Source organism: Pogona vitticeps, chromosome 15 (assembly GCF_051106095.1).
Source record: "Pogona vitticeps strain Pit_001003342236 chromosome 15, PviZW2.1, whole genome shotgun sequence".
Classification (NCBI taxonomy): domain Eukaryota; kingdom Metazoa; phylum Chordata; class Lepidosauria; order Squamata; family Agamidae; genus Pogona; species Pogona vitticeps.
In genome coordinates this window covers 5,918,965-5,934,336 of record NC_135797.1, presented here as the reverse complement: position 1 = coordinate 5,934,336, position 15,372 = coordinate 5,918,965, and the positions used below count along the sequence as shown (strand labels likewise).

At 48.5% G+C, this 15,372-nt stretch overlaps 1 protein-coding gene across 1 annotated transcript in view; it reads right to left on the bottom strand.

Annotated features, from left to right (window-relative positions):
* Positions 1 to 15,372, bottom strand: part of LOC110083339 (sodium/calcium exchanger 1) — a 32,199-nt gene that overhangs the window by 8,825 nt on the left and 8,002 nt on the right. The window contains exons 2-3 of the mRNA XM_020801725.3: positions 7,908 to 9,688; positions 1,226 to 1,332 (exon numbers count right to left, since the gene is read on the bottom strand). Of these exons, the coding sequence (XP_020657384.3) occupies positions 1,226 to 1,332; positions 7,908 to 9,667 (1,867 nt within the window). The 5' untranslated portion in view covers positions 9,668 to 9,688. The remainder of the gene's footprint in view (positions 1 to 1,225; positions 1,333 to 7,907; positions 9,689 to 15,372) is intronic.

The window sequence follows — 15,372 nt, the reverse complement described above, 5'->3', positions numbered from 1 at the left end:
TCTTTCCAGCGTCTGTTTCTCCAAATGCCGCCCTCTGCTCCTCAACGCCCTTTGATTCCTGAATGATAAGAGATTCGGCCCTCAGTTCTTCCTTTTTTCCTCCTCCGATTCTATAGCTTTTCAGCTCTGTTTGGGGTTCCCACAAATTCAATAGCTGAAGTTTTCTCTCACACATGTCCTCTCGCTAAGCAGGCAAAGCCTGTTTAATTCCTGCACCGCCATACGGTTGTTCAAAAAGCACAGGAAAAAGTCCAAACCCAAGCAGGAAAAGATTACCCCCCTATAACCTCCTCTTTCTCTCTCCATTTATATATATATATATATATATATATATATATATATATATATATATATATATATATACCGTATTTTTCACTCCATAAGACACACCTTTCCATAAGACGCACCAACTTTTTAAGAGAAAAAAACAGGAAAATATAATCTGTTTTCTTCGCTCCATAAGACGCACAGACTTTCCACCCCCCCTGTTTTGTGGGAAAAAAATTGTGTCTTATGGTGCGAAAAATACGGTATATAATGACAGTAATGTAACTCGTAGTTACTAGCTTTCTTTTAAGTGTTACAAGTAATGATTCTCAGTTGCTTTCGATATATATTCTCTGTGTATTTATGTACATGTGTGTATGTGGATGGATGGATGGATGGATAGAATACACACAAACAATATCTATCTATCTATCTATCATCTATCTATCTATCTATCTATCTATCTATCTATCTATCTATCTATCTATCTATCTATCTATCTATCTATCTATCTATCTATCTATCTATCTATCTATCTATCTACATGCACACACGTACATAAACACACACAGATATCGATATAAAAAGCAACTGAGAATCATTACTTGTAACACTTAAAAGAAAGCTGGTAACTACGAGTTACATTACTTTCGTTAGTTGGAATCCTGTTGCTATCCATGGAAAGTCTGTGTAACTTTCCACAGCTCATTGCGGCTAATTGGCAAGGGGTCGAGGCACGCCTTGATAGCCCCGGCCTCTAGTTAGTTTGCCACAATTAGCCATGGCACATTACACAAACTTTCAGTGATCGCTAATAGGATTCTGGCCATAGTAACTTTGTAACTACTTATTACATTCTCCCTTACCTGGAAAGGAACTAATTCTAGGCAACTGTTACTTGTAATTAGGTATTTCCAAGCTTTTCTCCACCCCTTCCTTAGCGATGCGCTGTACTTACCATGGTGGGGTCCCGTGTCCAGAAGCTCTGGTGGACCCAACTCCAAGTGGAAATTCTTGTTTTTCTCGTACTCTTCGTCGTCAATAATTTTAATCTCGATGTATTTTCTGGGGATGAGAAAGAAAGGGCCCCCGTTCCAGAGACACGGGCAATAACAAAGCAATCAGTCCTTCAGTTGTCTTTGGAGTAAGTAAGCATCATCAGAGCCGGCCCTACTGTTTGGGAAACGGGGCACCAACCGGCCTCACCCTAATACCAATTCCAAACGACAGATTTTTGCCAGCCTGACTTAGACCTTGCAAAAGCTAGAGGTCAGGTAGCAAACTAGATGAAATTGACTTCAAATCCAGTATTTCTGCTTCTCTTGCCTCAGCAGGCGCCAGCTGCCACTGAATATAGTAATATATAAAATTATTTTCTGCAGGCATCATCAGTTCTCTCTCTCTTTCTCTCTTTCTTTCTTTCACTGCTCCTGAATGTTCACACCAGCTCAGCAAAATTAAAATGCGAAAAGCGAAGCTTTTCTTGGCGCCGAGCGGAACTGACAAGAAAAATATTCTTGGCGTAATATCCCCCCCCCCCCCGGTAGCAAAAGGTCGCTAAAGGGCACAGGAGCAGAAGCAGAAATGAAAAGCTGGCAACCTTGCATCTCGGCGGTCCACCCAGACAACAGACACATGCGCAGGCATGCATCGCTCATCTCATTAAGAGGAGCAACTTCAGGGCTTCTCCCGAGCAGTCACGCCAAGCCTCGCTTTCCCTTGCTGCCATCTGCTTCTTTCCTTAAATACAAATATTTTAAAAAACAAACAATGCAGCTAGGGCAAAAGGATGGATCGGGAATCTAGAGAACAGGGAGATAGGATCCCATCCCGTTCCTTCATAGAAGCTTATCGCTAGGGTCTCATCCCGGTGGGTCACAGGCAGACCCCCCACACACACACAAAAAAAACCCCCTCTGCTGTATTTACCCATATTTTTCGCTCCATAAGACGCACCTTTCCATAAGACGCACCAATTTTTTAGGAGAAGAAAACAGGAAAATATAATCTGTTTTCTTCGCTCCATAAGACGCATAGACTTTCCACCCCCCTGTTTTGTGGGGGGGGAAGTGCGTCTTATGGTGTGAAAAAGACGGTACCTCAGAAAGGCTCGGGTCAAAGTTTGCCACTTCCTCCACTTTGCCCCATAGATAATAAAGAGGCGCAGCTTTTCTCGGGTTGGCGAGAAGGAAAAATTAGACAAAGAAAGCTGCTTTTAAAAAAAAACTCTCCATGTGGCGGCTGCTAAAAAATGCACGAGAATGGGCCAATTAAAAGTAAAGGTAATAGTGCCGGAAAGCTTGGGGTTTATATATTTTTAATGTACATTTTTTATGCGGGTAGATTCTGCAGCAGCAGCTCTGAAAGAATCCGTCCCCGTTTACCCCCCCCCCCGGGTTCTTCTGGAAGATGCGCTAGCTCACGCATGGACACACGTGTTGTGTTCACGCACCTACACGCACCTTGCATTTTTCCCTTACACTTATTCACGTCTGCCACTTCCCCTTAATTCTCGCTTTGCTGTCTCCTCGCACATGCACACGCTCCCACCACAAGTCTTCTTGCACACGCGCTTTCAGATCCGTGTTAGATTGCAGCCCACCCGCCTCTCGCTCCCCCCCACATTTTCACACTCTCTGCTGTGCACCAGCGGCGAAATGTGCCGCTCTTTTAATGTGTTTTACACACACACACACACACACACACACACACTCCCCAAACACCACCGCCACCTTTCCCTCTTGTGCAAATTAGGTCAGAGCCTGTCAAGCTGGAAGCGAGCGGCTGCCTCAGCCTCACTTCTGTGGGTGAAAGGATTAAAATTTCCAGAAATTAATTCCATGTGTCTGACAGAGCCGGGAGGCGAGTCGGTGGGGAGGGACGGGGGGGGGCAGCCGCCCAGCAAAATGCCGAGAAGATTGCTGAGATGGATAGAGAAAGGATCGCGGCTGGGTGTTTGCGTCCGGCTCGGCTTTGTAACCTCTGATGTGTCCTCCTGAAGCAAGGGTGCCTCTGAGAATGTACAGAGGGGTGGTGTAATGGAGCCAGGACTCACAGGAGCCTTGAATTGGCAGGGGATTGTGGGTGGCGTTTGCCATGAAGGGAGCCAAGTCCCATTTCCGGAGATGTCAGGATTTGTGACGTCATAGGCCGTGGTGCCCTGGAGCCAGGGTTGGGCAGGATTGAATCCTGCGTGGATTTGAATCCGCAGGGACTCTGGAACCACCCACCCCAAGCTACCGGGTTTCCTCTGAACTTAGTTGCACTCCTCACAACAGAAACGGACCTTCTCAGAATATTTTAATATTGTTGCAAGCACCCGCTGTTGGACAGCAAAGTATCTGAGGGTGCTTTGCTCTTGAATGGGCAATTAAGAGCCATTACCTTTACCAAAGACCCGCTCCTCTTTTGTTACAGTGGGCTCAGTTGAGCTGCTTGTATTTTTGGACCCTTGGCCAGAAGAGCTCGCTGCAGAGATGGTCGGAATAAGCATCTGCGCACTTAAATTTACGATTACCTTGCTGATCCTAAAGGTGGATATTTATGGCATTATTAAGGTCGACCCCTTCAGAAAGCAACTATTGCAAAATAGTGAAAGACAGACAGTATACAGACATGTTGAGTCCCCCTCTATTTGGCACTGGTTAGGCCTCATCTGGAGTACGGTGTCCAGGTCTAGATGCCACACTTCAAGAAAGATGCGAACAAATTGGAACAAGTTCAGAGGAGGGCAGCAAGGATGATCGGAAGACTGGAATTCAAGCCCCAGGAGGAAAGGCTGAAAGAACTGGGCATGTTTAGCCTTGAGAAAAGAAGACGGTTGGGTGATATGACTGCACTTTTCAAATACAGTGGTGCCTCGCTTAGCGAGTGCTTCGCTATGCGATGAATTCGCATAGCGAGGGGGTCCGGGCCATCGCTGGAGCATTCGCTCAGCGATGGCCCCTATGGCGATTTTTCGCTTTGCGATGATCGCTAAGCGATTCGCTTAGTGATCTTCGCAAAACGAAGCGGGGGAGAACAGCTGATCGGCGGTTCCAAAATGGCCGCCGGAAGGTCCGCGCCGCATTTTCGCGCCCTGCCCTCGCTTACCGAGGGCACGAAAATGGCGGCGCTATGGAAGAAACATCGCTTAACGGTGAGATTTCAAGCCATAGGAACGCATTGAACGAAGTTCAATGCGTTTCTATGGCTTTTTTAGTCCCGTTTAGCGATGTTTTCGCATAGCGAAGGTTAATCCGGAACGGATTAACCTCGCTATGCGAGGCACCACTGTATTTGAAAGGCTGTCCTACAGAGGAGAGGCAAGATCTGTTCTCAACCAAGGACAGGACATGCAACCATGCGCTCAAGTTAAAGGAAGCCAGATTTCGGTTGAATATCAGGAAAAAGTTCTTAACTGTTAGAGCAGGACGACAGTGGAACCAGTGACTTCGGGAGTTGGTGAGTGTTCCAACCCTGGGGGCATTCAAGAAAAACTTAGATCAACACCTGGCAGATCCGTTTTGAAGGTATTCCTGCACTGAGCAGGGGGTTGGACTTGATGGCCTCACAGACCCCTTCCAACTTCACTTTTCTATGATTCTATGAATTCCAAATTTAAAGCAGCAGCTCCCGTTTTCCTCTGCTCCTGGTTTCTGTGTCTTCTTCCTCTGCTCCACCCCGAACCGAAAGGCACACCTTGGTCCCCCCCTAAGTAAATCCTTAATCCTGCACACGGTCGCTTGCTGTCTCTCTCTTTCATTTGCACACACATACGCTTCTCTATCCATGCTTCTCTGCTCCTGCACCCACTTCATGGGCAGGCCAACCTATCCTCCATGGAAAGCTTTGGGCATCCTTACCAGGTTGCCAGCTCTTCTCCTTCCCCTCATGGCCCAGCTCTTCAGCTTTTAATGCCAATCTTTCTCCCCCAATATAGGCCAAATTTATCCAATATAGGACATTATTAGAAAGAGAGATGGCTTGAGGGCTGAGAGCGTCTGATTGTCGCAGCGGGAGCTTTTCAACAGAGACACACGGACATACTCATAGGAAAGGGGATCTGTTCTGTGTTTTAGCCCAAACTTTATATGAGGGCTGAGGTTCCTCCCCAGCAGAGGTCCGGCACCTTGGGCAAGGCCAGCTCATTCGGACTAAAACCCAGAGCGGATTCTCTACCTAGACGATATTGGTGCCAGTCATCTCTATTCAGATTAAGCATCCTGTTTTGTTAACCCAGCCATGGAGAAGGCCTGACACGAGTTGTGTCTCTGAAAAAGGAATGAAAGATGGGCAGACCAAGATTCTTTGTACAGTATTAAAAGAAAAGAAAATGTTTCCACTTCTGACCACGGTTGCATCTCCTGACGTACAGAGGCCAACCTTGTGTTTGAAGGACTGCTGCCGAACAGCAGAGGTCCAATATGGAAAGACCACCCCGGTCCCGGGCCATTTTAAAAATAAAGATCATTTAGGAAAACTGAACTGCTGGATGAGTTTACCCCTTCATGCTTAACACTCCCGGGACAACAAACGGCACATCAGGAACACCGCCTTCCTCAATTCTGCATTGAGATAAAAGATGAACTATTTTATTTCTATCTGAATTACAGCAATAGCGGCCAAAATCTTTTCTGCCTTTCTACCCTAAGGGAGATGCAACTTGGTAAATGGCAGTGGCAAATTATTGGAGGTGGATTGGTTAGGTAAAGTGTTGAACCGGGCCAAGATGATGATACCAGTGATAGCAAATAATACTCTTAGAACGGCAGAGCTGGAAGGGACCCGATGGGTCATCCAGTCCAGCCCCGTCAAGGAGGCCCAGTGCAGGGGAATCAAACTCCCAATTTCTGGCACTGCAGCCAGAGACCTAAACCACTGAGCTATCCATCATCCACAGTAATGTATTCCCAATTGCTAACGATGAGTTTGAGAGCTGGACAGTGAAGAAAGATGACTGGAACAAACAAAAAAAAGGATTCATTTGAAATGTGGTGCTCGAGGAGAGCTTTGAGGATACCCAGGACTGCCAGAAAGGCGAAGAAGTGGGTCCTAGATCAAATCAAGCCTGAATGATCTCTGGAAGCATAAATGTTGAAACAGAGACTGCCCTACTTTGGGCCCATCATGAGAAGACAGGATTCCCTGGGAAAGGTAATAATGCTGGGAGAGGTGGAAGGCAGCAGGAGAAGAGGAAGGCCGAATACGAGATGGGCTGAGTCCCTAAAGGAAGCCACAAGATTGAGTTTGCAGGACCTCAGCAGGACAGTTGAGGACAAGATATTTTAGAGATTGCTCGTTCTTATGGGTCACCGTAAGTCAGATGGGACTTAACGGCATGTAATAACAACATGCTTGTATAGTGCGTGCCTGAAGCATGACATGGCCTATGATGAAGAATACAAAGGCTGACTTCCTAACTAAGAGCAATACATCATTGCAATTTACACCACTAAACGTAGACCAAAGTATGAAAGTAATATGATTCTGGCTAATTTCTAAGCTTGAATCTCACTGTTCTCTCTCTCTTTCTCTTTCTCTCAGTAAATTCCTGTCTTCTCTCGCCTATGTGTCTGTGCGCATGCGCGTGCGCACGGAGACGCCTTACCGCAAATGCAGTGTCCTCCACCCTCATGTGCTAAATATCTTACCTCAGTCTCTGCCTGCCTGCCTGCCTGCTTTGCTTGCTTATTGTTGATATTCCTCACCCACCCTTCAAGCAAATTCCCAGGAGGCTCTCCCACCCTGCCCTGAAAATACTCGGAAAAGCAAATTGAAAGCCATTAAAAACTCACAAACAACATATTAAAAAGTGGCAGGATTCTTATTGCAGGGGCGTCAAATACTCCGAGCAGAAATAAAACTTAAATTAATCCATGAAAAATGCAGGGAGAAAATTCTTTAAATCTTTAGCCCAAAGGCGCTGAGTCAAGTCGGCCTTCCCTCGTCTTTCGCCCCTGCTGGAGACAACGGGTTGAGAATTTAGGGAGGACCAGCGCTATCTGATTGCTTTTCTCTAATTGGATGCTGATATTTGCCGCACGGACAACGTAATTAGCAGCCAAAGCTCTGAAACAAGATAATTCAGGAATGACTGGTGCCACCACCAAACAGGCCCCGTTCAAGAAAGTCACCGTCTATTGTACTAAAACTAGTGCAGGCTTCAAATTTTGGGGGTGGGAGAAGTTTCAGATTTGGGGGTTCTTGAGCACGATGCCCATATAACATCGGATCTTTCTTAGCCCGTCTCAGCTCTGCCACCTCTCTCTCCGAACCCTATCTGCTTGGGAAAGGCAAGCCGACCAGCGTTTGGGTAAGGTTGGTTGTTATTTGCACTACAATTCTCAGAATCCTCTGACAAAGAAGGGGGCGGGACAATGGATCATGGGCCCGATGATCCGTAGGGTCCCTTTGCAGTTCTTAGACGACGATGGTAGTGGTGTTGATGATGATGGACACCTTGGCCAGAAATGCCCTGATACTCTGGCTTTATGCCAGCTCTGCTTCGAGCAATTAAAAACCACCACTATCATCCACCGGGTTTCCACACATATCATTTTTATCTCATACTTGAGTGCCTCTCCTCGGTCTCCCCCCCCCCCGTTTCCCACTTGAGGAGCATTTTCTCACACCCCGAACCCCATTTCCTCATCTCTTACATGGTCTCGTCATTCTGGAATTCCACCTTGCCAGCCACCTCCTCGTAGTCCTCTCCGGCTTTCGCGGTGCCCTCGATGGTGTGGAAGGGGATGGCCACGCGCCCGCGTGCCCCGGAAGTCCTCAGCACCTTGATGCGGACCGCGCCCACGCTCTCGCTCACCCGCATGGAAGCCCCCTCGAAGGTGAAGATGCCGGCGTGGTCGTCGTCAAAGATGGTGACGGTGGCCATCTTGGACGGCCCCAGGGAGGCTTTGGGCGGCGGTTCGGGACCCGGCTCGGCCCAGGAAGCCCGGACGTTGCTGAGATGGACGTAAAAATACTCGTCCTCCTCAAAGATGTCGTCGTCGATGATCCCCACCCTCACCTCCTTGTGCGTCTCTCCGGGCTTGAAGACCAGCGTGCCCTCTGCGAATTCGTAGTCCGAACCGGCGTTGGCCGTCCCGTCCTCGGTGTGGAAGTCCACGCGCAACGTGACGCGGCTAGGGTCCCCTCCTCTCCGGGCCACGGTCAGCACGACGGAGCCGCAGTTTTCAAAGCATTGGTAGTGGGCCGGCTCGAAGCCCACTTTGGTGACCGACTCGTCTTCCTCCGGCCGCACCTCCTGCATGCTGATGGCTTTGCGGGCCTGGTCGGCCGCGTGTTTCTTGAGGATGTTCCCCGCCCCGATCATCATCCGCGTCGCCTGGATGCGGTAGAAGGCCCTGCTCTTTTGCTGCTGGACCAAGACGTGGTAGTTGGCCATCTCGATGAGCTGCTCCATGTCCTTTTCCGGATGCCTCTGCTTGAGGTCCCTCAAAGTGCGAGCCATATCTCGGCGAGCTTCGTCGTCCTGGTCTTTCCCGCCGTCCACCAGCCCTTCCGTCCCTTCTTTCAGCGAGTTGTCCATCTCCATGTCCAGTTTCGGATAGCCGCTGTCCCCCTCCGTCTCGATGATGAGGCCTCGGGCCTTGTCGGCGCGATACTTCTTCTGGACGTACTTGTAGAACAAAAGCCTCCGGTCGGCCACCCACGCCTGAACCACGCAAAGCGGGAAGAAAAGGAAAGTGAGCAGGCCTTCCCATAACTCCACAACCCCAGGAGAAAACCAGGCCAGGATGAGGTACAGCCAGATGTAAGCGAAGATGCTCCAGGCGGCGGTGACGAAGAAGACCCGCAGGTGTTTGATGCGCCGGACCTCCCCCTCGGGCACCACGTGGACGCAGACGGCGATAATCACAAACATGTTGAAAGCGGCACTGCCAACGATGGTGCTGGGCCCCATGTCCCCGGCGTGGAAGCCGTGGCCGACAATCTCGATGATGGAGAGGAGGATTTCCGGGGCGGACGAGCCCAGCGCCATGAGGGTCAAGTTGGAGACGGTCTCGTTCCAGATGCGGATGGTGGTGGTCGTGGTCTCGCCGTTGGGCTTCTTGATGGTGATCTCCCTCTCCTGCGACGTGATGACCTCGATGGAGGCCATGAAGCGGTCGGCGATGATGGACATGCCCAGGAACATGTAGATCAACGCCACGAAGTACACGATGGCCCGTGCTACCTTGTCGCCCACGGAAGGGTTCTGGGGAAGCCACACGGGGAGAATCACCCCTTCCTGACACTCTGTAGCCTCCTGGCATTTAGCGCTTTGGTTACCCCCGTCTGCGGATGCTCTCCCGCCCCCCGGCAGGCCTGAATGGTCGTCCACCGTCGCCAGCGGTGAAGGCAGGAACAAAGCCAGGAGAAGGGCTGAAGCCTTCAGACGAGGAGAGAGACGACGGGACATGGTGAAGAAGGAGGAGATAACCTGCGAGGGAAGGAGAGAAGAGAACATTTCTTAGGCAGATCTAAAATTGCTGGCGGAAATTTTGTTTCTTGTAGTTTGTTTCACCAGGAGGGACCTTTCCTTGCCAGGGTGACGGTCAGTATCTCCAGCCCTAAACAGTCCTTTCCTTCCCTGGCTCTGAATTGAAGCAGAGCCTCACCTCTCTGCTTTGTTTATTTCCCTCTCTGCAGTAAGCAGCAGTCTGTTGTCGAAAGCAGTCACGTTGGTCCATTTGCTGTTCAATTGTAAGTAATGACACTTTTTAGCCATGCTCCCAGTAATGTTTCGTGATAGGTTATTGAGACTGTAAGTGCCCGTTAACGAGAGAAAAAGGGGTGGACTACTCTGGAGAACTTGAAGCTATTCTGCTCTCCGAGCTTCTGCCCTTCTGATGGGCAGCTAAAGGACTTTAACCCACATTCAGAACTGTGCAAGTGGCATTTGTGAGCTCTGGATAGCAGTCAGCAAACCAGATGTACTTAATGTGAGTCAGTGCCTATTCCCCTTGTATTCTTGTCCCTGCTAGATTATATATAGGCCATCTTTGCCTTATCTGGTTGATTCTAAGTGGAAAATCATACTTTGGAATTGATTGGCTTTTTTCTGCTCCAGTATATATATTTTTTCCAGGGCCACTTAGGCCCCTGTAATGGTTCTGAAGATCTTCCCTGATATTCGTTCAACCTCTTCTGTACCAGATGTGTTTGGCTATAGTTCCCATCATCCCCAAGCAGCATGGGGACGATGGGATTCCAAAAGAATGGAAGGTATTAAGATCCAGAATGATGCTAACTGGCTTTCCCAGTTCTGATAGAAGGACGGTAGGTGGCATAAATGAAGAGAGAACTCAATTGATAAAAACATTTCCCCTCTCCTGTGATCCCCGCAGTATGTAGGGGGGCTGGAATTTCTGCCATCAGCTTCCTGGAGGGTTTTTTTTTGGGGGGGGGGCTTCGGTACTTTAAATTTCTGGAAGTCTTCGGCAAAATGTTTTCGAAACAGGCTCGTTCTTGCCGTCCCTCCTCTTTTCACGCCTTCTCCCCAAGAGGGGAGATAGCACCCTGCTTTCTCCCCCCCCCATTCATCCCACCCCTCCCACGTCACTGCCACCAACCGATGCTGATAAATATATCCCATTCCACTCCATCGCCACCCCTCAGAGTCCAGGAATAGCAGGGAAAGCGATGCACTGTCTCTCTTGCATGCTCCCTGGCTGACTACAAAAAAAAACACACACAATCGCACCCTTATGCCTCCGTTCATTCGGCTATAATAATAATTAACTGCTCTCGGTTTCTGTCTTTGCAGTCACTGGGGTGGATCAGAACCTCCCAACCTTCTCAGAAATATGTACCGAAAGGGAGGAAAGAGGGAAGGCAGTCCAGGCAGGCAGAGGGTGAGAAAGGGAGCCCACCACCACTACAATATAGCCACCCTACTTCTCATGCACTCCGAGTATTCCTCTTTCTCTGGCAGGCAACCAATTATAGCTTTACAAGAGAGCCGGGCAGCCTTGCCTCCTTCCCTGATGTGGTTAGACTGCAGATTGGAACGCACGCTGGCCATTTACGGAGCGCCGGGAAAAGGAGGCGAAGATGGCAGGATACGAGCCATCTTTGCCGCAGGCGTGATTTATGGAAGGAAAAGTGGAAATCGTCAGGCGCGTTCCGGCCGACGTCCGATGCGTCTTGTCGGAGTGGGGGAGACTGGGGGGCCTTGCCTGTTCGGTCTGTTGTGGAGGTTGCTGCACATGGTGGACGACAGGCAGCTTCATAGAATCCTAGAATAAATGGAGCCGGAAGGGGCCTTGTAAGGCCATCGGGCCCAATCCCCCTTGCTCAAGTCAGGAAGCCAAATCAAAGCAGATCTGTCCATTTTTTTTTTCCTTGAATGCCTCCGTTAGAGCACTCACCACCTTGCAAGATCATTGGTTCCGTTGTCATACTGCTTTAACATTGGCGATTGGTTCCATTGTCGTACTGCTCTAACAGTTAAGAAGTTTTTCCTAATAGTCAGCTTAATCTGACTTTCTGTAGCTTGATCCCATTATTATGTGTCCTGTACTCTGGGAGGATCACGAACAGATCCTGCTCCTAGCTGTAGGACTACCTTTCAAGTATGCTGTCATATCTCCCCTCGGTGTTCTTTTCTCAAGGCGAAACATGCCCAGTTCTTTCCATCTTTCCTCCTAGGGCTTCGTTTCCAGTCCTCTGATCATCCTTGTTGCCTTCCTCTGAATTTGTTCCAGTTTGTCAGCATCCTTCTTGAAGTGTGGTGTCTAGAACTGGACACAGATGAGACCTCACCAGTGCCGAATAAATGGGGATTAATACCTCATGGGATCTGGAGACTATACTGCTGTTAATGGAGCCTAAAATAACATTGGCTTTTTTTGCAGCCGCATCACCCTGTTGGCTCATGTTCAGCTTTTAATCTACAAACATTCCAAGACCCTTTTCACTCATAGTATGACTGAACCAATTATCCCCCCAATAGTAACTGCATTTGGAGGTTATCTTTAACCTAGATCTAAATAGGACAGTTCTTCTGACTTATAGTGCCTCTCCGAGCATGAAACAGCCTGCTTCAAACAGAGGAGCTGTAAAGTTGGCTGGCTGGGTAATTCAGGGAGTTGACTACCAGGTTGTGGAGCCAGAGATTGCGAGTTCGATTCCCCCCAACGGTGCCTCCTGGGAGAGGAGCCAGCCTGGGTAGCCTTGGGCAAGCTGCACAGCCCCACAGCGCCCCCAGAGGAAGGGAAGGGTAAAGCACTTCTGAGCACTGTATACCTTAGGAAACCTTGCAAAAAATCACAGTTAAGTCAGAATCAACTTGACAGCTTGAAATTACAGAAGAAAACACGGCCACCCTGTTCCCCTCCGTTTCTGACATGTGGGTGCTGCAAAAGAATCCAATACCCTTTTCAGGGCCTAGATTGCTACTCCCAGGTTTTTTAAATGACCAGAGGCCATTATGTTCCCTTTTTTGCTAAACTTTGGGGTTAGGAAATTCAGGACAGACACACAGACACAAAGCCGTTCTACAAGCACAATGGCATCAACTTACAGCAGTGGTTTTCGGACCCCTGCCACCGCTGGGCAACCCCCGAGAGGTCTTTGCAGACCCCTGGACAAATATGTGGGTCTACGCTACCAAAATGATGGGAGCTGTTGCCCAGAGGATGGGAGTTGTTTTTCTGATCATGGGTATTGTAGTCCACCCTATCCAGGGGTGTGGGTGGTAGGGTGACACATTGTATTTTAGCAGCTCCTAACTTGTGTGCGTGTGTGTGTGTGTGTGTGAGAGAGAGAGAGAGAGATTTATTTGCCTCTTCTGTAATCCAGCTGTGACTTCAGTCCGTCATCAGGAGAAAGATCGTTCTGCGAGGTGCAAAACGGGAGGAGCCCCGTTTGAGAGCCATGACCTTTGCTTAAAACACAGTCACAGCCGATGGTTTTGACAGTTTTAAGGCCAGTCTGGATGAGCACAGAGGGTGGGGATAAACTGGGGGGGGGCGCTTATTAGGTGTACAATAGAATGGCTGTATTGAAAAATAGTCGGCCGCTCAATAGCTGTTTCTGAGTGTAGGGAGGATCGTATCCAGACATCGGTGGCACCCACTGGGGACATCTGGTTGGCCACCTTGGGGAAACGGGGTGCTAGACTGGGTTGCAGAGAGAAAGGTCAAAGTTTTTTTGACTAATGGCTGGGGGGATTCTGGGATCTGTAGTCCAACATTCTGGGTTTCCCCCAAGCCTTGTCCTGATGGGACTTTTTTGCCTCGTCCAGCAAGGCTTTTTAATGTTGTTCTCAATAGACAGGGTAGTTCCGAAATGTATCCTCCCTGTCCAGTCACACTCTACCTGCAAATACGGGTTGCTGGAGGATCAAACGACGAGAAGGCTTTTAATTCCAAGCCATGCTATGTGGGTTTATGATAAGTCTTTGGCGGCAGCCACCATGGGAAACAGGGTGCTGGTTTGAAACTAGATGCCAGTCTGATTCAGTAAGGTTCTCCTTATAATTCTTACTTGTCTCGTTATCTTAATTTTCCTTCCCTGGGAGACATTCAGGGCCCAGATGTCTCACCTTTGATCCTCCAGATGTCTGGGGATATTAAAGCGCAGAAGCACCCAGCATCTTTGGAGAACCAAAGCTTTAGCATCCGCAGATTTAGAGGCAGCTTGTTTTAAAAATATCATTTGGAAACACACGTGTGATTTTTTTTCGAACGACAACCCCTTCTGTGTCAGCACGGGAGCATTCTGCCTTTGGTGCACCGACCTTTTGATGCATGCGCATCAATGCGAAACGCCACGGCGCTGATTCCCTTCCCCTTCTCTCCCCTTCTTCCTGCCCCATCACTGCAGGTCACAAATCCTTCTGAATGCCTTTTGCAGTCCTGCCATCAATCTGCCCAACTCTGTAGCAGGATTCGATTAAACATCCTTTGACTCGTTTATGGTGTGGGGTGCTGGCGTTCTTTCAAGAAAACGACAGCCAATTCACTAAATGCCTTCTCTTTTGGAATGTGACGCGGGAAGGAAAGACCAGCCCTACCGTTTGGAAAGCTGGGGTAATCGCATTGGGCAGCAAATTAAGGACCAAACATGAAAAGGTGATAAATTATTCAATGTTAGCCTTGTGTTTTCACTGCCTAAAATGCTGAGGATTGGAAAAGATCAGTCTACATCCCAATCGCAAAGAAGGGCAGTGCCAAAGAATGCTCCAACTACTGTACAATTGCACTCATTTCACACACTAGCAAGGTTATGCTCAAAATCCTCCAAGGTAGGCTTCAGCAGTATGTGGACCGAGAACTCCCAGAAGTACAAGCTGGATTTCCAAGGGGCAGAGGAACTAGAGACTAAATTGCTAACATGCGCTGGATTATGGAGAAAGCCAGAGAGTTCCAGAAAAACACCTACTTCTGCTTCATTGATTATGCAAAAGCCTTTGATTGTGTGGACCACAACAAACTATGGCAAGTCCTTAAAGAAATGGGAGTGCCTGACCACCTTGTCTATCTCCTGAGAAACCTATATGTGGGACAGGAAGCAACGGTTAGAACTGGATATGGAACAACTGATTGGTTCAAAATTGGGAAAGGAGAACGACAAGGCTGTATATTGTCCCCCAGCTTATTTATATGCAGAATACATCATGCAGAAAGCTGGACTGGAATTAAGATTGGGGGAAGAAATATCAACCACCTCAGATATGCAGATGATACCACTCTGATGGCAGAAACTGAGGAGGAATTAAAGAACCTCTTAATGAGGGTGAAAGAGAACGCAAAAAATGGTCTGAAGCTCAACATAAAAAAACGAAGATCATGGCCACTGGTCCCATCACCTCCTGGGAAATAGAAGGGGAAGATATGGAGGCAGTGACAGATTTGACTTTTTTGGGCTCCATGATCACTGCAGGTGGTGACAGCAGCCATGAAATTAAAAGATGCCTGCTTTTTGGGAGGAAAGTTATGATAATCCTCAACAGCATCTTAAAAAGCAGAGACATCACCTTGTTGACAAAGGTCTGCCTAGTCAAAGCTATGGTTTTTCCATTAGTGATGTATGGAAGTGAGAGCTGGACCATAAAGAAGGCTGACCGCCGAAGAATTGATGCTTTTGAATTGTGGTACTAGAGGAGGCTCTTGAGTGTCC